Source organism: Mus musculus, chromosome 7, assembly GCF_000001635.26.
Source record: "Mus musculus strain C57BL/6J chromosome 7, GRCm38.p6 C57BL/6J".
Taxonomy (NCBI): domain Eukaryota; kingdom Metazoa; phylum Chordata; class Mammalia; order Rodentia; family Muridae; genus Mus; species Mus musculus.
Window position 1 is genome coordinate 121,734,167 of NC_000073.6, and position 21,627 is coordinate 121,755,793.

The 21,627-nt window shown below is 45.1% G+C and overlaps 1 protein-coding gene across 2 annotated transcripts in view; it reads left to right on the forward strand.

Moving 5' to 3' along the window:
* The first annotated feature begins 253 nt into the window (after positions 1–253).
* The window catches only part of Scnn1g (sodium channel, nonvoltage-gated 1 gamma), a 34,063-nt gene continuing 12,689 nt past the window's right edge, over positions 254–21,627 (forward strand). Inside the window, exons 1-6 of one of the 2 annotated variants that reach the window (NM_011326.3) lie at positions 313–377; positions 3,720–4,068; positions 6,131–6,449; positions 8,087–8,277; positions 9,487–9,590; positions 12,421–12,584. In NM_011326.3, coding sequence (NP_035456.1) covers positions 3,752–4,068; positions 6,131–6,449; positions 8,087–8,277; positions 9,487–9,590; positions 12,421–12,584 — 1,095 coding nt within the window. In that variant the 5' untranslated portion in view covers positions 313–377; positions 3,720–3,751. Of the gene's footprint in view, positions 378–3,719; positions 4,069–6,130; positions 6,450–8,086; positions 8,278–9,486; positions 9,591–12,420; positions 12,585–21,627 lie in introns of both variants that reach the window. The other variant, XM_006507477.4, reaches the window with a different exon arrangement.

Consider the following 21,627-nt stretch of genomic DNA (forward strand, 5'->3'; position numbering starts at 1 on the left):
TACAAAGTACTCTGGGGCTGTGACCCAGCGGGAATGCAGGTTGCAGAGTGGCCTCTGGGAGGCAGCAAGCTTGCACGGTGCCACCACGAGAAGCAGCGCAGCCCGGGTTGAGGCGCGGAGCTGACTCTGGACAGCAGATGGCACTGCGGGGTCGCGGCCTTCTCCGGGCTAAGACAAGTCGGGGGTGGCCCGGGGAAAACACCTGGGCAGGTGTGGGCGGAGTTTGAGTGGGGAGGAAACTCTAGGGGCGGGGTCTGAGCCTGACCCACTGGCGCTCCTGGCCGTGCCACTTGGAGATGCTTGGCTTTATGAGGCCAGAAGAAGAGGAGCGTCTCCAGACTGTACACAGGCCAGCCGTGACCCTTCAGTTCAGAAAGGTAAGCCCAGCCGCGTCGGGTCAGTTCGATTCCGGGGTTCCAGGTACGTGAGCAGCCACAGGGCGTGGTGGCTTCCAAGAAAAAGATTATTCTGTCCACGGGTGGCGGGATGCTGAGACATCCAGAGCTTGGCTTGTGATACAAGAGCTGAGCGACAGGCGTTTCTGAGCCGGTGTGCGTGGGAGGAGCGCATCTCGGATCTTCTCTGCCTAGCTCACCCCACTTGAAGAGCATGCGTTTGACAGCGACTGTTCTTTCAGTCGCGGGAAAGTTTTTCTTTAGAGGTGCCTGCTGCAGAAAGAATCAAGCACTTGAAGCGGGCTGATTGAAAGTGGAGCCCTTGACTGCAGCGTTGCGATAGCTGGCACGAAGCAGACGGCTTTTGCCGCAAAACTACGCGCCAGGTCGCTTCCCAGACTGCAGCGAGTCAGTGGGGGTAGCTCGGTCCCAGGGCCTTGAGTCCTGGCTTCGGAGGTTCAACCTATTTCCGAATAGCACCGTGGCATGGCGGGAATCAAAACATTGCCCGAACCCAGGCTTTTGTGCCCAAGTTCTAGGATGAACAGAGCCTTGCAAACTGTCACTCCTCGCCAAGCTTCAGTTTCCTGACAGGGACAGAGGCAAGGTTCGGGGGCAGGTGAGGGAATAGAGAAGTGTCAGGAAGAAAAACGGGGACCTGGAATTTCGAAGAATTCGTTCGTTCTTTCATACTGTGTGGCCTTGGGCAGATTACCTAACTTCTTTACACCTCCATTTGCATCTCTGTGGGATGGGGATAGTAATAACACCTCATTTAGTCTGTAGTGAGAATTAAATTAGGTGCAAATGTTGGAATAGGAACCCTGGGCACGGTGTAGCTGTAACTGACGTCTGCCATCATTCTGCAGCAGCTGTCGCCTGAAACCACTATCATTATTTAAGCAATAACACAACTAGTATGTGTTCTTGGGTTCAAATCCTAGCCCGGACACTTTCTATTATGACCTTGGGCAAGCTACTTAGTCTATCTGTGTGTCTCTGTTTCATTTGTGTAATAGGGAAATGATGATATCTACCTGGGAAGACTGTAGAGCGCATTCTGTGAGCTAACCTTTGAGATGAGTTCTGAGCGTATCAGCTTCAAAGTCCTCTAACAGCACCGGGTTGAATCAAGGCCCATAATCTAGTAGAGCTACAATCTTGTTTTGCCTTAGAGTTGAAATATTTATGTGAACATTCTGGAGTCTCCTCTCGCATGACTGGCTGGTCCTCTGCGGACGAGATGAGTGGGAACCCCAAGAATCCAGAATTCACCTTTTGGCAAACATCTGACAGAGGGACCCATTTCTTTTCTTTTCTTTCTTTCTTTCTCTCTTTCTTTCTTTCTTTCTTTCTTTCTTTCTTTCTTTCTTTCTCTTCCTTCCTTCCTTCCTTCCTTCCTTCCTCTTTTTCTTTTTTCTTTTTCTTTTTCTTTGTGACAGAGTCTTATTACATAGCCTTGGATGGCCTAAAACTTGATAATTTGATAGATAGACCAAGGTGACTTAAACTCACAGAGATCCTCTTACCTCTGCCATTTGAGTACTGGGATCCAAGGTGTGTGTTACCATGCTCCACGGCATTTTTTTTTTAAAAGGATGACAACATTCAAAATAAATAAGGTAAATCACACTGCTTGCCAGGGAGCTAATAATTTTGTCAGTAAGAGACAGTTTTTCTCAACCTAGAAAAAAATCATGTAAGTCTGTGGGTAGGGCAGGTTACTGGGCGTGGTCGGCTGCCCCTGGCCTCTGTTCTCTTGTGCTATGCTCTTGTGCTTCCTTCTTTAGTACTATGTATAATCCTTAAACCCACAAGCATTGTAAACTTGAGAGCCTTGCCCCCCAACCTTCCCCCAATTTTGGACCACGTTCCATTGATTCAGTTTGGAAGAAAACTAAGCCTGGTGGCCCAGAATCCTGCCTAGAGAACTTGATGGTGACATCGTTAGGTTAAGCAAACTAAGCCACTCTCAAAAAGAGGTTTTCTCTCTTATGTAAAACTTAGATTTAAGTGAGAGAGCGAGAGGAATGAAAAGGGGGACCGTGAGCGAGTAGACAGAGGTTGTAAAGGGGGGGGTCGAGAACAGAAATGTGTGTGTCATGAAAGCAGAAAAAAGGGGGGAATATTTGGGAGGAGAAAGGGGCCCAGCAGGTGCAATGAGGGAAGGGGCAAATTGAAACAAAGTTTAATGACACATATGTCTGAAAACGACATTTTATAAACTCCATTATTTTATTCATCATCTTGAAAAAGAAAAAGAAAAAAATTGATGGGGCCATCAAAATCCTTGACTTGATTGCAGACCCCACGTAGACATAGGAGCCATGCTGTGTATCCTTAGGAAGTCACTCCACCTCTCTGATACAGAGATAACAGCAGTATATCTACCTCACATAACTGTTGAAATATATAAGCTACTGTATATTTATATACAGAGATTACATAATTATGAGGCTGGTGATTCTATACACGGTAGAGTGATCTAATGTGCAATGTACAGTACATAGCTAAAATGAACTCACGGCATGCTGTTTCTGCAGCTGAGATGCAACACACACATGTGAATGTGTTCATTCATTTTCCAATACTCACCCCAAAGGCTACCATTGAATCAAGATGCCTTTTCTAAATTAGGTAAAATCAGGTCAAATGGCATGGTGCCTGTAAGTATGGAGAGGCCAGCAGTCACGGGGCTGATGTGACACCAGGTGCTACTGACCGCGATAGGGAGAAATGAAACAGAAATCAGTTCACTTATAAGAACGCAGCATGGGAGAGGGGCAGGGAAAACATGGTCAGAACAAGATCTATAACCGCTGCTGGAAAGTTGTGGGAGATGTCATTAGCCAGTGACACCCTGCCTGACTTGTACTCTATGCAGGAGGGACATTTCACTAGGCACCAGGAGACATCGTAAAACAGGAGGGCTGCCCTCAAGAAGTGGCCAGTGGAAGCGATAAGGCACGGGTTACAGTGCCTCTGCCTGATAAGAGAAGTCTGGCTGGGTTGCTCCGAGTATGCCTGCCCCTAGAACTCCAGGGAAAGGTCCTTCAGCCAGTCCAGCCAGTATGTGCAGGTTACACATTGCCCTGCCCCCACAAGACTAGGCCTGGGGGCCCTAAGAGAAGGAGGCAGTTGTGGTGGCCCAAAGCAAATATCCTGGAGAAGGGGCCAAGGGCTCAGAATGCAACCCGTCCAGCCCATAGTAGAAAAAGGCCTCTAAGAACACGTGGGCCCAGTGTTTCCCAGTCTCGGGCTCCAGAGATGGGCTGACAGGTCTGTGCTTGCTAGCAACCTTACTTGGCTCCTCTGTCCCTTCAGAACTCTGCAGGCTGCAAAGTCCTGTCCTTACCATGGCGCCTGGAGAGAAGATCAAAGCCAAAATCAAAAAGAATCTGCCAGTTCGAGGCCCCCAGGCACCGACCATTAAGGACCTGATGCATTGGTACTGCCTGAACACCAACACCCACGGCTGCCGGCGCATCGTGGTGTCCCGAGGCCGCCTTCGGCGCCTGTTGTGGATTGCGTTCACGCTGACAGCAGTGGCCCTCATTATCTGGCAGTGCGCCCTCCTCGTCTTCTCTTTCTACACCGTCTCTGTCTCCATCAAAGTCCACTTCCAGAAACTGGATTTCCCCGCTGTCACTATCTGCAATATCAACCCCTACAAGTAAGAGACCACCCTGGCATCTGAGAGAGGGAAGTCTGGCCTCTTATAGATGCCAAAGCCCCTCCCCCAGTGTGGCGGTACCAGCGCCGCACCAAGCTGCTGACACAGGCTTTCGAAATTTGATTTGATCGCCAAGATCGATTTCAGACCTGCATGTTTTCAGTTCAATGGCTGTGTCTATGGCAGGTAGGCAGGGGAGGCTGCTTCACCAATTCTATTTAGTGACTGGGCCTGAAATGAGGTTAGCATCTGCCTCCCCCAGACACATACGTAGTCCAGCTGAGCCTTCCCATGTTCACTCCCTTACTCTCACCCAAAGCCAGGCTGACTCAGAAGTGACACCCAGGTGACTTCCGGAAGCATCTTTGCTGCCCTGACCCCTCATCTCAGTGAGCCCAGCCCAGTAATTGAGCTCCCTGGGCTCTGGACAGGATCAACCCTTAGTGCTGCCCTGTTGTCAGTGGTAGGACCTGTTCTAAATGGGTCATCAGAGTCCTTGGAATTATGGGAAACTGATCTAAGAGAGCAGTCAGAAATGCAGCAGACTTTGTCGGAGCCGGGCGGGCACAGACAGTGGGGTTCAGAGACGGAAGAGCAGGAGAAGCTAGCCTGGCCAGAGGCTTGGTTTGTTCGGAGATATGTATTGAAGGCAAAGGTCAAAGCCAAAATCAGGTCTCAGACTCTTTCTCTACCTCCAAAGTCTCCTCAAAGTCTTTCTTCCTTCCTCTCTCCATTCCCAGCTCTCCTTTCTTCTTTCTCCACTGGTATTCAAACCATAATCATTTACTCAGCCTTTGCAAATTGTCAGACATTTTTTCTGGTTTCTAGGGCACAACACAGAATAATCCTAACATATTCTATGCCCTAGTGGAGTTTATACTATGAGGGAGTAAAGTATTAACAAATATATTTATGCTACTACAAATAATAATAGTGGCCCTTTAATTATCTATGTGCGTATATATTTCTTTGAAAATTTTAACATTATTTATATACTTGGAGAAAGAGCCAGATTGGCCTTGAACTTTGATCTTCCTGCTTCAGCCTCCCAAGTGCTGGCATTGTAGCTATGTGCCACCATACCCAGCTACATTTCTTTTACTTATAATAAACAAGTTGGGCTCCCCTCCCCCCCCCTGTTTTTTTTTTTTTTTTTTTTTTTTTTTTTACAAATTGTAAAAAACTTCATCTTACAAATAAGCAGATTGGGAAACTGAGACACAGAAAAGCTAAGAAACTTGTCTAGGGTCACAGAGTCTGGATTAGGAGGGCAAACTTGAGCGAGGCAGGAAGTTTGACTCTGAAACTGGTATCCTTAGCTTCTATGCTATGTCATGACCTCTACAGAAAGCAAAGTGAGGAGGGAGGAGAGAGTTACAAGAGAGGCTGGGACCATTTAGTATAGTGACAAATTTTTTGTTGTTGTTAAAGATTTATTTATTTTATGTATGTGAGTACACTGTCACTGTCTTCAGACACACCAGAAGAGGGCATCAGATCTCATTATAGATGGTCATGGTTGCTGGAAATTGGACACAGGACCTCTGAAAGAGCAATGGTGCTCTTAACCATTGAGCCATCTCTCCAGTCCGGTATAGTGATGAATTAAAAAAAAAAGTCATCATGCTTTGCTTCATGTAGTCAGCTCTTGTTCTTTTGTGAGCTTGAGTGTTGTCAAGGTGACGGCCCAATCCCTTGCATCCCAGCACTGGTTGGAGGATGTCCAGTGGGCAGAGACAGAGTGTGACGGATGGAAATGGAGCCTGCCGCTGTATGGTTAGCAATGTAGCAATGTTATTAATGTAGCCTCACTTTTGCTACTTTATGGGAGGCACCTGAAAGTCAACACTCCAGAGATCCTGACTGAGGGCATCGACCAAGAATGAGTAAATAGAAGTGGCAAAGATGAGGATCATTTTGAGTGGTGATAGCCCTCATCTCCTTGGCCAAGGGACTGGTCAGGAGACATAGGGCTGACACACCAAGACAGAAAACATAAATAAGCTAAAGTACTGTGCTGGGGGTCTTTCTTCTCCGTGACACTTTCTTTCCATTTTGGTAGGTACAGTGCTGTGAGTGACCTCCTGACTGACTTGGACAGTGAGACAAAACAGGCCTTGCTGTCCTTGTATGGGGTCAAAGATGTTCTAGACAGTACACCTCGGAAACGCCGGGAAGCAGGATCCATGCGGTCCACGTGGGAAGGCACACCACCCAGATTTCTCAACCTGATCCCATTGTTGGTCTTCAATGAGAACGAGAAGGGAAAGGCCAGGGACTTCTTCACTGGTCGGAAGCGGAAAATCAGTGGGAAAATCATACACAAGGCTTCTAATGTCATGCACGTTCATGAGTCGAAGAAACTGGTGGGATTTCAGTTGGTAAGACCCACTTCTTCACAGTTCATTGGTGTGGGGGGGATAGGGGAGCTGGTAGTCCCACAGTCTCTTCTTAATCATTACAGTCAATAGGCCAACTGTAAGATTTATACGTTATTAGGCTGAGTTGGTGGCAAGCACCTGAAACCAGCTCAAGCTGGCTTCAGCATGTGGAAAGTCTTAGGAAAGAGCAAGTGACTCAGAAGGACTTTTTAAAGGACAGAAGTTTAGGAAGATCATTAGATCAGGGAGCAAGGAATGCTGGGATTCATTCAGATACTGATGCTGAATTACAGAGGCCATTCTCACTCTTTCTGCTAATGCCTAAGATGCAGATTCAATCGTGGGATTCCACTTAGCCAAGCTTGTGGGGGGAGGGAGTACCTGACCACTCTCTGATAGATTGGGGGTTGCAGAGCCCCAAAGAAAATGCTGCACAGGGGCTGGAGAGATGGCTCAGTGGTTAAGAGCACTGACTGCTCTTCCAGAGGTCCTGAGTTCAATTCCCAGCAACCACATGATGGCTCATAACCATCTGTAATGGGATCCAATGCCCTCTTCTGGTGTGTCTGAAGAAATCAACAGCGTACTCACATACATAAAAAAATACATACATACATACATACATACATACATATATATATATACATACATGCATGCATACATATTTAAGAAAAGAAAAAAGAAAATGCTGCACAGAGAGCAGAAAGGGGAAAATAAACCATAGCAAATGCACCAGGGCTCCCAGTACTTGCCTCCATGAGATACCAAGGCTGGGCTTCTAACCCCTCCGCTAGTCCCATTCAAGTAACAATAGGAAGCAGCTACTCACTGAAAATGAATTCCATTACCCTCTTGAGCAAAGTCTATCATCACTGTGCCTCTCCATGCCACCAGTAGAGCAATGACAGGGACTTTTCCTCACCTTAATAGCCTTGATGATGAGACTTTCGAAACTAGCAATGTTTTCTATCAATCTAAACACATTTCCAACAAAGAGAGGGAGCCTCATCAAAGTTACTGGGACCTCAACATCCTCCTGGTTCCATTCAAAGGATATTTACATGATTCTCTTGATACCAAATTCTTTGGACATTTGTCCTTTCAGGAGACCTTCCAAGCCCAGGGTGATAAAAAATGCCTGGAATGTTCCATAGCTTCTCTCTAGAGCCCTCATAATTAAATATTTCAAGCATGAGCCCTTCCAACTGCTTGCTATGTGCTGGGTAGGTTGGTAGTCCAGCTAACATTCTGTCAGTGACAGTACCTTGTTAGTACCTTGTCTGAGATCCTGCAAAGATGTAATATCAGAGTCTGGGCTAGAACCCAGATTTCTAGACTGTGTCTATGATAAGAAACGGCACCATTCAATAGGAAGGCAGTGACATTAATTAGCCAAACCCTAAAAACTGATTTTGCTTCTTGTCCAATGCAGACAGTAGTAGGAAACCATAGGAGCTGACCTCAATGTCCGACTTTGCTCTCTCCTTTATCCTTGAGGCTTGAAGTTGACATCTTCAAGCTTCCAGAAGTGAGAGGAAACCAATTTGTCCCCAAGGACCTACCCTGACATTTGTCACTCATGTCAGCCCTTCTAATAGCGCTAGGACTGACAGGCTGGTGTTCCCTCTTCTTCACAGTGCTCAAATGACACCTCTGACTGTGCCACCTACACCTTCAGCTCAGGAATCAATGCCATCCAGGAGTGGTACAAACTTCACTACATGAATATCATGGCACAGGTGCCTCTAGAGAAGAAAATCAACATGAGCTATTCTGCCGAAGAACTGCTGGTGACCTGCTTCTTCGATGGGATGTCCTGTGATGCCAGGTCAGGAAGGGACACTCTCTAAGGACTTGAGGCTCTAAGCTCAGGCCTTTTCCATGCATCTGGAGTTCACCTGTAGGCTTTGAGAACACTGACTCTGCCCTTTGGAAAATCACTTACAAGGGAGCTAGGTTTCAGGATCACTTGGAAACTGTACCCGGCATAGAATCATAATATCTTTAAACCCATTAAATTACCTCTCATGACCCAAGGTAGTCAATAGCATGCATGTCGCTTTGTATATTACTGTGATGAATACCTATGTCTGAGAGCCACTACTCTGATACAGAAGAAGAAGGAAGGAAAGTAGGGAGGAAGGGATGGAGAGATGAAGGAATGGAGGGAGGTAGGCAGATAGCCAAGTGTTCATATTTTGATCATTCTGCTTTGAATATGATAATCAGATCCCTGGTGGTGGCTATGAAGTTGATGGGACATGACAAGGTGATCCCTCCAGCCTGAAGGGTTTAACTACCTTTTTTTTTTTAATTCTAAGCCTTTCTGGCCCTTCTATATGTTAATATGCATATTATTCCATGCAAATATTGAGTAATTAGGTTATTCTCACCCTGGGAGTAAAGGTCCTGAAATTTCATGATGGCCAATGGATGAGACTCCTTCTCGGAAGATCATTTGCATAGGGCTAAGAGTTTGAAAAGCTCCAAGTGTTGGCTGAGAAATTCAAGGATAGAGGGTTTTGAGTACCAGCATGTGACATGAAGAATATCTTATCAGGGCTAAAGATACAGTTCAGTTGGTTGAGAGTTTGCTTAGCATACACAAAGCCCTGAGTTCCACCGGTAGGTATGGTGGTACACACCTCTACTCCCAGTGCTCAGGAGACGGAAGCAGGAGTATGGGATGTTTAGTGTTGTTCTTGGCTACGTGAGGAATTTGAAGTGAGCCTGAGACACATGAGACCCTATTTCAAAGACAAAATAATATCAAATCAAACTAAGAGACACTGGGGAGAGGATTAAGAAAGAGAACAAAAACATGGTCTAATTCTACATGAAGGCTTTGCCAACCCTAGCAAATGAGGAGTCATTTCATTTCATCCGAGAGAAAATAGGACCAGTGAGTCACATGCTCACCCATTGTCCCAAAGGAAAGCTCTCCCCCATCAACACAATGAATGCTTTCTAACTTCAACTGAGAGAGACAGGGCAAACCCCAGCCCAGCTCTTTCTGAACCTTTCCCTTCCTCCATAGGAACTTCACTCTTTTCCACCATCCAATGTATGGGAACTGCTACACGTTCAACAACAGAGAAAACGCCACCATCCTCAGCACCTCCATGGGAGGCAGTGAGTATGGTAAGGAGGCCAGCAAGGAGGGAACCATGAGACATGATGGCAGCAGTACATGTGGGGACACCTGCGCCTCCCATCCTCTCCACCTAGCCCTAAAGCAAAGGCATTCTTTCCCTCTCCCAATGCATGCATGAGCATCCCTGTTCATTCTTTTCTCCGCAATGGGCGTTTTCTTTTCTGACTTCTTTATCTTTGGGAGAGCTACAGTGACACTGCTGGGCTCCCTTCAGCTGGCAAACCACTCTTGCTGGGGTGACTAATCCCAGGCAGGTGGCGTCTAAACAGGGCTAAACCCAGATGGGCTGAGTAGGAGATTAAGCGGGCAGACACACCTTTAGCTTAGTTAAGATGACAGATGATTCTGGAGCCAAACCCCAGGTCTGCCTCTCACTGTGTGACCTTGGTTACTGTCCTTTGAGAACAATAACAGTAGCTACCATACCCTCCTATTCAGAGCTCTTAGAATAAGATCTCAAGCCACCATAACAAAGTACTATAGTTTGAGTGGCATCAACAATAGATATTAATTTCTCATAATGCTAAAGATTGGACATTCAAGGTCAAGGTCCTGGCACTTGTGGATTCAGATAAGACTTCTTTCTCTTCTTGGTCACAGATGGCCATCTTTTGCAGGTATCCTCACATGGCCCTTCCTCTCTCTCAAGAGGGTACTGTGATGTCTCACCTTTTTATAAGGATACCAAGCCTATCAGATTAGAGCCAGGACCTTAAGATCTCATTGATCCTTAATTAGTGCCCTATCTCCAAATACCTTTACATGGAGGCTGGCATTTCAGCCAGTGAATCTGGTCTAGGGAGGGTACACACACCAGCCACACACACACTGTGCATACAACTACCACAGTCCTTTATGACAGTTCTCTTTCTGCTAACTTCTACTTGGTAAGGAAGGTAAGACTGTAGCAGATTGGCTTGGTTTCCTCACAAGAACATATCCTCTACATCTTTTCTGTGCTTCTGAGGATCCAACTAAGGGTCTTGCATATGGTGGGGAAAGCACTCTGCTACCAAGCTATGCTCTCAGCCCCTGTTTATTTTGAGATAGAGTCTCGCCAGATAGCCCAGGATGGCCTCAAACTTGTGAGCTTCCTATCTTGGCCTCCTGAATACTGACGGTTCAGGTACGCATACTGCAGCACCATGCCAAGCCAATGGGAATTCTTGAAAAGTTCAATGCAAATAGAATTCAATTTGTTACACAGATCTGCTTTTGTTAGGAATAGCTAGGCTCTGTTACAGGGAAATCTGCACTCAGAATCCTGACTATCATAACTGTGAAGCCTGGCCCCTTTCCAAGACCTTAAGAAGCTGTGACCCAGAGAGCCCAGTGCAGTGGTAAGAGGCTGGCTGGGAACTGAGTGAAAAGGGCCAGAGTCTTGGCTCTGCTGTGTGGCCTCCAGTATACCACATCCCTCTCTGGGCTCAGTTCCCTTATTTACAAATAGAAGACGTTAGAATAGCTCTGAGGTTCTCGTCTTTCAATTCACACAGACCACTTGTTCATTGGTTCCTTTATGAAGCACTGATTGTCTGCTCTCTGCTGGCCCCAGTTTGAGGAGCTAGGGATGCAGTGGGGAACAGGACAGTTGTCCTTCCTGCTTTCAGGGAGCTTGGGTTTCTGTGGAAAGAGAAACTTGGGAAATGAATAAGCAGGCAGGGTCACGATCTAATTATAATACCAATGAGAGCTAGGTGGGGGGTCGGGAAGCAGCAAGGGCAGAGTGGCTGGGCTCAGGAGAGGGGTGTGAGGGGAAAGGAGAGCTCAGAAATACAGGAGCAGTTTGGAACCTAGAGAAGAAGTTGAGTCCAAGGTGCTCTAGAAAGACAAATACGGTGTATCCGTTACTTTTCTGTTGCTGTGATAGAACAACAAGACCAAGACAACTTGTGAAATAAAGCATCTAATTGGGTTTACAGTTCCAGTAGGTTGGAGTCCATGGTAGTGAAGCAAAGGCACGGCAGAGGCAACAGCTGAGAGCGCCTATCTTGAACTGTAAGCAGGAGGCAGAGAGCTCACCACGAATGGCAGGAGGTGTTTGAAAGCTTATGCCAGAGACACCTCCTCCAACAAGGCCATAAATCCTAGTCCTTCCCAAACAGTTTCACCAACCGAGGCAACAAATTCAAACCTACTAGCCTATGAACAACATTCTTATGCAAACTACCACATAAGAGCAGTGTGCTTGGAGCTGGTCCAGAAAGGGAGGGGGTGGAATAAGTAGAGGGTAGGGGCTTGGATTGGACTACATCTTCATAGCCTTGATGGTGACAGGCAGGGCAGTCGATGGCATCCCCCTATATCCAGAGAGATGCAGCTGAAGGGCTTTAAGCAGTAATCTGACCTGACTTCCAATTTCTAAAGCTCCATTTGGCAGCTGGGTACAGAATATGTCTTACTAGAGAACAAGAGTAGGAGAAGGAGAGAGGTTAAACCGGCAACCAGATACACCATCAAATCTTAGCTCTTCCCCAGCTCCACTCTGTAAGCAGCCACAGCACTGCAGGCTCCTTTGGATGCCCAGTAGAACTTCCTTTGTCGACATATTTACATGTCTCAGCCAGTTCCTTTACACTGAACAGAAACTTACTCTTAGCCAGCACCGTGACTGTGATGTGTGTGAACCACTACTTTGAACTCGCAATAAGCAGATTAAACACAAGTCCTTCTGACCTAGAGATTCCAGTCTGGTATTCACCTACCTAGTATGTTCTGGAAGTGCCTGGGTCTTGGATTGAAGCCCCCCCCCACCCCCCACCTCTGGGGACTTTTTTTTTCTAGCCTTTGACTACAACAAGCTGCTCTGTCTCCCAGGTCTGCAAGTCATCTTATACATAAACGAAGATGAGTACAACCCCTTCCTGGTGTCATCCACTGGAGCCAAGGTGCTTGTCCATCAGCAGAATGAATACCCTTTCATCGAAGACGTGGGGACCGAGATCGAGACAGCAATGTCCACTTCCATAGGAATGCACCTGGTAAGAGAAGACTCACTGGCTTGTGTTTAGAGAGGAGGACCACATTCTGTTTGGAATGATCTCTAAGGAGGTGCAGCTGATGGAAAAGGGTACCATCTTCCACAGAGCAGGGCTTTCCAGTGGCTTCCTCACTGGTTATTTCAGGCGTCACGTTCAAGTTTGCCTTTGCGTCTTCTATGTGGGTTAGCGAGCACGGGATGGCACCTAGGGAGAGAACCTAGGGAGATTCTCTTGTTAAAAACAGAACAAAGCGCCAGTGTTTATAGAATCAAAGTGTCAGACACTCGCTATAGATTTGTCAGTCTTGTAAAGAGAGCAGGCCACAGCAGCAGCCACTTACAGGCCAATATAAAGACAAGGGGTTTTCAAATATCTGTAGCCCATCACACTTCCAGCAATTTCATGTCATCTACTAAGAACCCTTTCTACCCTCAAGCCTTTGATGTTCTGTAACCTGGAACCAGGTCTATCAAAAGAAGCATTCATGAACCCCAGGCACCAACTAACATAGCTTATTAATCTTAATCTTTGTCATTATGACAAGAAGACATTATATCCACTGTAGCTTTTCTTACCTTTTTCCTTAATGGATCTTTTTTACTTGTGTGTAGTGGAAAAACTAGACAAACAATGTCTTTATGGACTATTTATGTATTCATATCTATGCTTAATGGGTCACTGTAAACTCCCAGCCCATGTGCCTCATAAACCTAATCTCCAGAGCAGTGGTTTCCAGTTGGCCATTAGGGCCAGATTTTCTAAACTAGAATCTAAAAGGTGTACCAAAGGTCAAAGTCTTGTGATGATCTCAAGTCAGTGCTATCAGGAAATGTGACTTAGAAATGTATGTGATTCTCAGGCGGGGGTTAGGAGGTGATGTGGTAACCATTCAAGATTTGATTGATGCCTGTCCGTCATTGAGCCATCCAACAGTTATTTTCTGAGTACTTCATAAGTGCTACACACAGGGGAGTCCAGAGGAGAGAATCAGCAGTGAGAAATGATGCAAATGACAAATTAGAATCACCATATGTTAGGAAGGAGGAAGGAGGATGGGCGTAGTGGTCTGCATCTATAATCCTAGTGCATTGGAAGCCAAGGCTGAGGAGTTCCAGGCTTGCCTGGGCCACATGGAAAGGTACTACCTCAAAGAACAAAACAAGAGGCAGGTGGTAGGAGGTCTTTAGAAGAGCATATCCTGGGTGTTTTGGTCAGTTTTCTGTTCAAATGCCTAAAACTGGATTGTTTTAAAGTAGAGGCTTTTGTCTGGCTTGTAATTTGGAGCTGGGAAGCACAGCATGGTGTAACCATTGGCAAAGAGTCTTTGTGCTGCACTGTAACAGGACAGGTGCCTCACACAGTGAGTGCTCTAGATCAGGTTGGTCTCCTTTTCATATAAAGCTACCAATGCCATCACAGGAACCCACCTTCTTGTCCTTGTATCCCAATGCTCTCCAAAGATCCCAGCCCCAAATATTAATCACACATGCGTTTGGGGGTTACATTTCTAACACATGGATTTTGAAGACATATATTGGAACCATCAGATTGGGATACCGACTCAAGGGAGGTGAGGTTTAGGCTATGCTACTCTGAGGAAATGTGATTTAAGATTCACCAGTAAAGACGAGGACATAGGATGGCAGTAGTACACAGGACATCTGTTGCTTCAATGTTTATCGTTTAGAAACTTTGTTCCAATGTAAGAGACAGGTAGTATGTACAGCTTGGGCTATATGGATGCTGATTTCCCAAGGAGACAAATGTCTTGAGTCTTCAGCATGCTCAAGTGAGGAATTGAAAAACCTGGTGTACCACTAATTTGTTCACCAAGAAGCTAAAAGCTCCCGGAAGACAACGGTGTCCATTTCCACCCAACCTTCCCCATGCAGTTTTCCATACACCCTGAAGACAGACTTGGACCTTTCAACTCCTTCTTCCCTTATTCTTTCACTGCCTTTCTGCCTCCTGCCTCTCTCTCCTAGTGTCTGCAAATGGTTGAGTTAAGCAAGCTTGCAGAAATTAAAAAGCAAATGGATTCCGCCCGCCCGCCCTCTCGGTCTCTGTTTTGAGCTTGGAAACACCCACCATATTATTAAGCAAACATTCTCTATACTGATGGTGGGTAAACAAGGATCTGGTTGGGTTTTCAGCTACACCTGTAGAAAATCCAAGCCATACAGCAGGGTCAGTCAGTCAGAGGTGTGATTGATGACCGCGTGGGACAACAACAACAACAAAAAGACAAGGATTACCGAGAGGTCAGCAGGGAGTCACTAAGAATAAATCCAAACAAACTAGACTTCCTTTTCACATTTTTCACATTTATTTGTTTGTTTACTTATTATTTATTATTGCTGGGTGTGTTAAGATGATAGACTTAGGGAGTTGGTCAACAAACTTTTTCTTGTTTTTTAAAGGCCGATAGGATTTAACATGTCCAAGACTCTGAATATCAAAAGAAGAACCCAACCTTTAAGACAGGAAGAGAAAAACAACACACCTAGGCTCGGAGACAGCTTGCTGGTAGAGCATTTGCCTACTGTGCACCATATTCTGGGTTCTAGACAAACACGCGTGCGCACGCGTGCGCGCGCACACACACACAGACTGACAATTAATCAATCAACATATATTTGAAACATAGTGCTTATGTCTGGGGAAACCTGGGCTCTGTCTGTCTCATATCCAGTCTCAGATCTTAGAACATAACATATCCATAGTAATTTCTGGGTAGATGAGTGAATAGAAGGAGGGAGGGAGGAAGGAAGGGTGGGACAGATGGGTGGGCAACGGGATGAGTGGATAGACAGACAAAGGCTATGGAAAAAGCTTCCTGAACAATGAATTAGTTCCTGGCAAGTGATGTCAGGAAGGACTAGTCCAAATAGAGAGCAGGGCAGTTACAACAGTGTCATGGGTAGGATGTTAAGCCACACCGTAAAGCTTTTTTAACCTTGAATGCTGGACACAGTGGCACATGCCTGTAATTCTAGCATTCAGGAGGCTGTAACAGAAAGCCAGACTCAAAATTAAGGACTAAAGCAGGAAGAGTAGAGAATATTCAAGACTTGCCCACCTTGCTGTGTCTCAAGGATAAACCCAGATGAAATTAAAACACCCAGTAAGGAGGGCTGGGGAGATGGCTCAGTGGTTAAGGCACCAGACGCTCTTCCAGAAGACTTGGGTTTAATTCCCAGCAACCCACATGGTAGCTCATAAGTGTCTGTAACAGTTCCAGGGCACCTGACACCCTCACACCCACATACATGCAGGCAAAACACCAACGCATATATGATACAAATTAATAAATTAATATCCAGTAAGTAGATGCTTTGAGCCTGGAGCTCAGAAGAAAATTTGGGAGATAATTCTATATTTGGAAATGAATGCCATCATCCAAGACATGAAACAGAACCCTGAACATGAACTGTTTAAGAGATGAACAGGAAAAAAAAAAAAAGAAAGAAAGAAAACCAGAGGAATAGAGAGGCAGAGAAGCAGAAGCCAGGGAGACTCTGTGATGGGTCAATGGAAGGGAGCATCCGGAAAGTTTGCCACGTGCACCTGAGAGGTCAAACAGATGAAAGGTGAGCAGGCAGGCATTCTCTGAGTTTGGAGACCAAGAGGGCACTGGCGCTCTTTACCAGGACAGCCTTCAGTGGAAGAAACGGAACAGAAACTAGAGTACAATAGGTTAGACTGTGAATGGGAGTTGAGGAAGTGAGCAAGGGTGGATTATCACACCGTGAAGGTGTAGGGTTGAATCATGGAGCAGAGAGGTAACCTCACTGTATTGCAAACCCAACAATATTCCTCTATTTTCAAGTTGCCCATACCTTCTTTTCACAAGGCTATATGTCTCAGGGATTTAGGATTCATGGGGTCTGGCTTGACACTTTAGTCATCTAATCTCTGCCCCTCAGTGACCTCACCTGTATAATGGAGTTGTGAGCAAACTGCTGCTTTGGGGCTGGTGAGAGCTCAGCGAGTTACTCTCTGCTAGGCACTTGAGTTATGTGCACTGCATGCTTGGCATAGAACAAACAAATGCTCAGAAAAACGCACCAGCATAACTGTGCGTGTTTTAAGAAAAAAAGATGTGGCCAGGCATGGTTATAAGTGCTTGCAATCCCAGCACTCAGGAGGTGGAAGCAGTAACAGTTTTGGTGCCAGCCCCGGATACATATGGACACTTATTGGAGGGGTGGCAGAGATGTTGGAGAAAACTTATCTTTTCTTTTAATAACCCCTTCTTTTATGAGATAAATACACATAGATGATATATATGTACCAGTATACTATTGTATCATAAATGAAGAATGCTAATTATATATATAATTATATATAAAATATAATATATTTGTGTAATATATATCATACAAATTAGTTGTATTTGTTAAAAACATCTTTTCTGGTTTGTGTTTCCTTTGAGTTTCTTAGAGTATTTTTCAATGAAAACCACTGAGTGTTACACAGCACCCCCTCTGTTTCCTCTCCTTTGTCAGTGTTTATTGAGGATTTTCCTTCTTTGATATCAGATACTGACATGAATTTTCTTCCACTTAATTTACCACTTCATTTAATACTTTACCCAGTTTGGTTTCTGCAGGATGTAAAGCAGAAACTAAGTATATTTCTTTCTCTAAAAATGTTTTAATGTCTTAGCTTCATATTTTGAGCAATTTGTTTCCACCATTAATGGGAGTACAAATTGTTTTGCAACACAAAGAAACCTTTATAATGTATCACAAAATACAAAGAAAAGAGTTTCCTTTATTTAACCTATTTTAGTTGCATTTCTCATTGTGACAAAACACACACACAACATAAAGACAAAAGCAATATAAAGAAGGAAGGATTTAACTGGGCCACACATTTTGAGGATAGAGTTCATGATGCAAAGGAAGGGACATCAGCAGGAGCAGGAGGTGCCTGGTCAGTGGGCCCAGAGCCAAGAAGCAGAGGATGGAGGTGGGTGCTCAGCTCGCTTTTTCTCTGTCTCCTTTATTCAGTCTGGGACCTTAGCCTACGGGGTGCTGCTGCCCACATTCAAGGTGGGCTTTCCCACTTCAGCTAAACCTCTTTAGAAACATTTTCACAGACACCCAGAAGAGGTGTGTCTTCTAGGTGATTCCAAATGCACTCAAGGTGACAGTCAAAATTAACCATCTTGCCACCCATAGTTGCAAGTAGGGAAAAGCCCTGCAATTGTTTTACTAATTTTTAAGTATGTTGATTTTTATTATTAAAATATTTTTTTTCTGAGTAACTCTAATTCGAGATATATCACCAGCATCTTCCGTAGCACTAGCTAGTCCTCCAGTCTCAACGACAACATTGAATTTTGTTGTATAAATATTGGCATCATGGTATTCTGTTTCTATAGTATACAGTTGTCCTATGGCATTGGAAGGAAATTGCTTCTAAGACTCTTCACTGATACTGACATCCATGGCACAGTATTTGCATACACTTCCCTATATGCTTTAAATCATGTCTAGATTACTTATAATATTCAATATCGTATAAATGCTATGTAAATCACTGAAAAAAAATCTACAGATGTTCATTATAAATGCATAGTCTTAGGGTTTCTACTGCTGTGATAAAACAACATGACCAAAGGTAATTTGGTGGAAAGGCTTTATTGCATCTTTTAGCTTGTACTCCACCACCCAGGGAAGTCAGGGCAGGAAGTGGGAGGTAAGCAGAGGGCATGGAGGAGTGTTACTTGCTGTTGTTTTTTTCTCATGGCTTATTCAGCCTGCTTTTTTAAGCATTCAGAATCGCCAGCCCATGGGGGCAATACACACAAAGGGCTGGGCCCTCCCACATGAATACAGCATAGATTTGCCTTTAGGCCAATCTTATGGGGCACATTCTCAATTAAAATTCCCTCTTCTTGGATATGTCTCTCCCAGCATTTCCTATTCATAATTGACTGAAATCTTTGATGATCAATCTGGACCCCATGTTTGCATAGAGTCCACACCCTCTAAATATGAATACTATGTAAATATTACATAATTATGCTGTATTATTTAAAGAGTAATGTTAAAGAAAGGATCAGCACATACAATAGAGATACAGTTTTATTTATTTATAAAGATTTGTTTACATGTATGTATGGATGTATGTATGTATGTATTGTGCACATGTGTGCGTGCACGGCACGCACACATGTACAGGTGTTCATGGAGACCAGAGGTATCAGCTCCCTTGGAGTTGGTGTTACATGCATTTGTGAACTGCCCAATGTAAGTGTTTGGATGTAACGTAAGGTACTAAAACAGTATGAGCTCTTTTTGGGGGGTCAGAGTGGGGGAGACAGGGTTTCTCTGTGTAGCCCTGGCTGTCCTGGAACTCACTCTGTAGACCAGGCTGACCTCGAACTCAGAAATCTGCCTGCCTCTGCCGCCCAAGTGCTGGGATTAAAGGCGTGTGCCACCACTGCCTGGCTAGTATGAGCTCTTAATCACTAAGCTATCTCTCCAGCTCCAAGATAAAGTTTTAAAACACATTTTCAACCTGACTATATATGTTACTGTTTTGTTCTATCGTTCTATCTATCTATCTATCTATCTATCTATCTATCTATCTATCTATCTATCTATCTATACTTTATTGGTGTTCTAGGCAAGTTCTCTACCAGTAAGCTACATCCCCATATCTTTATTACTATCATCATCATTATATTTATATTGAGACATGGTCTCACTATGTAGCCCAGTTCAACCTTGAACCCACCAATCCCCACCTCAGCCTACTAAGTACCTAGGATACAGGCAGTCCCATACCCAGACCTTCTGTGTACTTTAAGGTTATGAGTTCAAGGCCTGCATTCTCTGTAATAGAAGGCCTCCTGCTGTTGCAGGAAGGCCTGTCTGTTGGACTGAAGTGAATCAAGAGGGAGGTAGAATTTGAAAGGTGAGCTGAGGCCAGTGAAGGAATGCTTGAGTCACCAGGCAGTGAGGACACTGATGGGACAAGATCCGTAATTTAGATAGGTGAGTACAGGGTGGTGGAGGAAGAGAAAGTGGGGCCAGGAGAACAAATGAGTGACTCTCAATACTTCCAATGAGGGATGACATCAGGTCAGACGGGGAATAAGAACAGTGAGGACTCAGCTGATTTGAAGATGCCTCTTTGTATCTCCTGATGACAGAAAGCAATGCAGGAGACCTTTACAGAAGGAAACTTAGGTTTCTAGCTTGAACAGCTGGATAGACTAGAATGCCATTAGCCAAGATGAGGAAGTTTTAGGGGGTGGGGAGATTCTGAGCTCAGATTTAGACAGTATCACTCAACTTTCGCTTCTTTTTAACCATCCTCAAAACCAGTGGCTTCAAACCACCACCCAGTGTTAGGTCAGTCTGTGGGGTAGACAGTGCACTGGGTTCATCTGAGAAGTTTCTCTGATCCAGACTAGACTATGTTGACCTCAAGCCGTATGGTTCGTAGCATGTAGAGTCAAGTGCTGGATCTGCTGGGCCACCTTGTGTCTCCTCCCTGTGGCCTCTCCTCACCAGACGACTGGCTTGGACATGTTCACATGGGTGGCACAGTCTCCAAGGTCAGCAAGAGAAGGCTAATTCTGATGTGCATGCACTTTTCAAGTATCTGCTTGTATCAGGCTTCTTCATAACCATCGGTCAAAGCGTGAGTCATGTGACCTACCCAGATTCAACCAGTGGACTGCAAACTTTATCTCTTGATGAGATGGCAAGACTTGGCTAATTGTTTGCAAACTCCCACAGACATGGTATGTTTAAGGTATTGGAGGGTAGAGTGTGATTGGGTTGTAGGGTGAATAAATAAACAAATATAATAAAATAAGAGGGAAACCTATAAAACAGAGATTTTTGCTAGGATATATAAGCTGTGAGAGAAAACCTAAAGTTGTTGCAGCTTGCTCCTGGGGGCGGGGGGCGGGGGGGGGACGGTATTTGTGGACCACTGAGGCAAAGATTACCAGTGGTCAATTAGGTCTCAGCAGACAATATATCTGTGAAGGCAATTTAAGGATAAAACATTTGGTGTTGGTGTTGTTGGCTGGAGGTCAGCTATGGGAACACCAGTCGCTTATGCTGCTGTGCTGAGAGAAGATGGGTCATGAGTGGACAGCACACATACTCTAATAATTAAAACTGACCTTTGTGGCGAAGCTCGGTGCTCCGCACTTCCTTAGCACGAGTTTGACGAATACTCACACCAGTAAGCAGAGGCAGAGAACAAAGAGGAAGGACTCTGGACTGGAACCACGCCCTCTCTTAGCGACATGTGAAGCTCTCTGTGACTGTGATATTGAGGTTTTTTTCCCTGGCAAAAACTCAAGTGTTCCCTTTTTAAAGGGGAAAAAAATTCTCAGATCAAATACATTTCTCTTCATAGACCAGGGCTTGGCACCAGTACCAAAACCCTTCTTCAGAGTAAAATTAAGTAAATAAACAATTCAGCTTACAGAAAATTCTGAGAGGTAGGAAAGCCACACCCTGAATCACCAGGTTTGGGGGGGGGGCACACATCTGCCATCCCCCTCCACCACCCCCAGCATTCAAGGAGCCAAAGCAGGAGGATTACAGGTTTTAGGCATTCCAGGGCTGCATAGTGAGACCTGTCTCCAAACTAAAAAGAAATGAAAGAGTGGGTAGGGGACAGGAAGGCAGGAGTTTCCTATTCACAATGCCCATCTCTCTAGTTAAGAATCGGAACCCACAGTGATGTCATGTGCTACCACACTAGGGCAGGCTGTTCTCCCTCCCCCAAAGCCTGTGCAATGAATGCTCTATGAAGGTGCTCTCTTCATCCTTAGAGAAGAGGGGACTAAGCAAGATCTTATCGTAGCTTGTTTTATTAGAAAGTCAATTTTATTAGATGTTCAGTGAGTTGGCATGGTATCTTCCTTACTTTTCTCCTTGCTGTGACAAAACACCAACTATTGGACCTTGTCTGCTCCACCACCGGGCAGACTGAAGTTACCCCACGCAGGGTTAGGTGCTGAACTGTAGGGAAGCTACGAGACACTGCTTGGGGGTGTGGG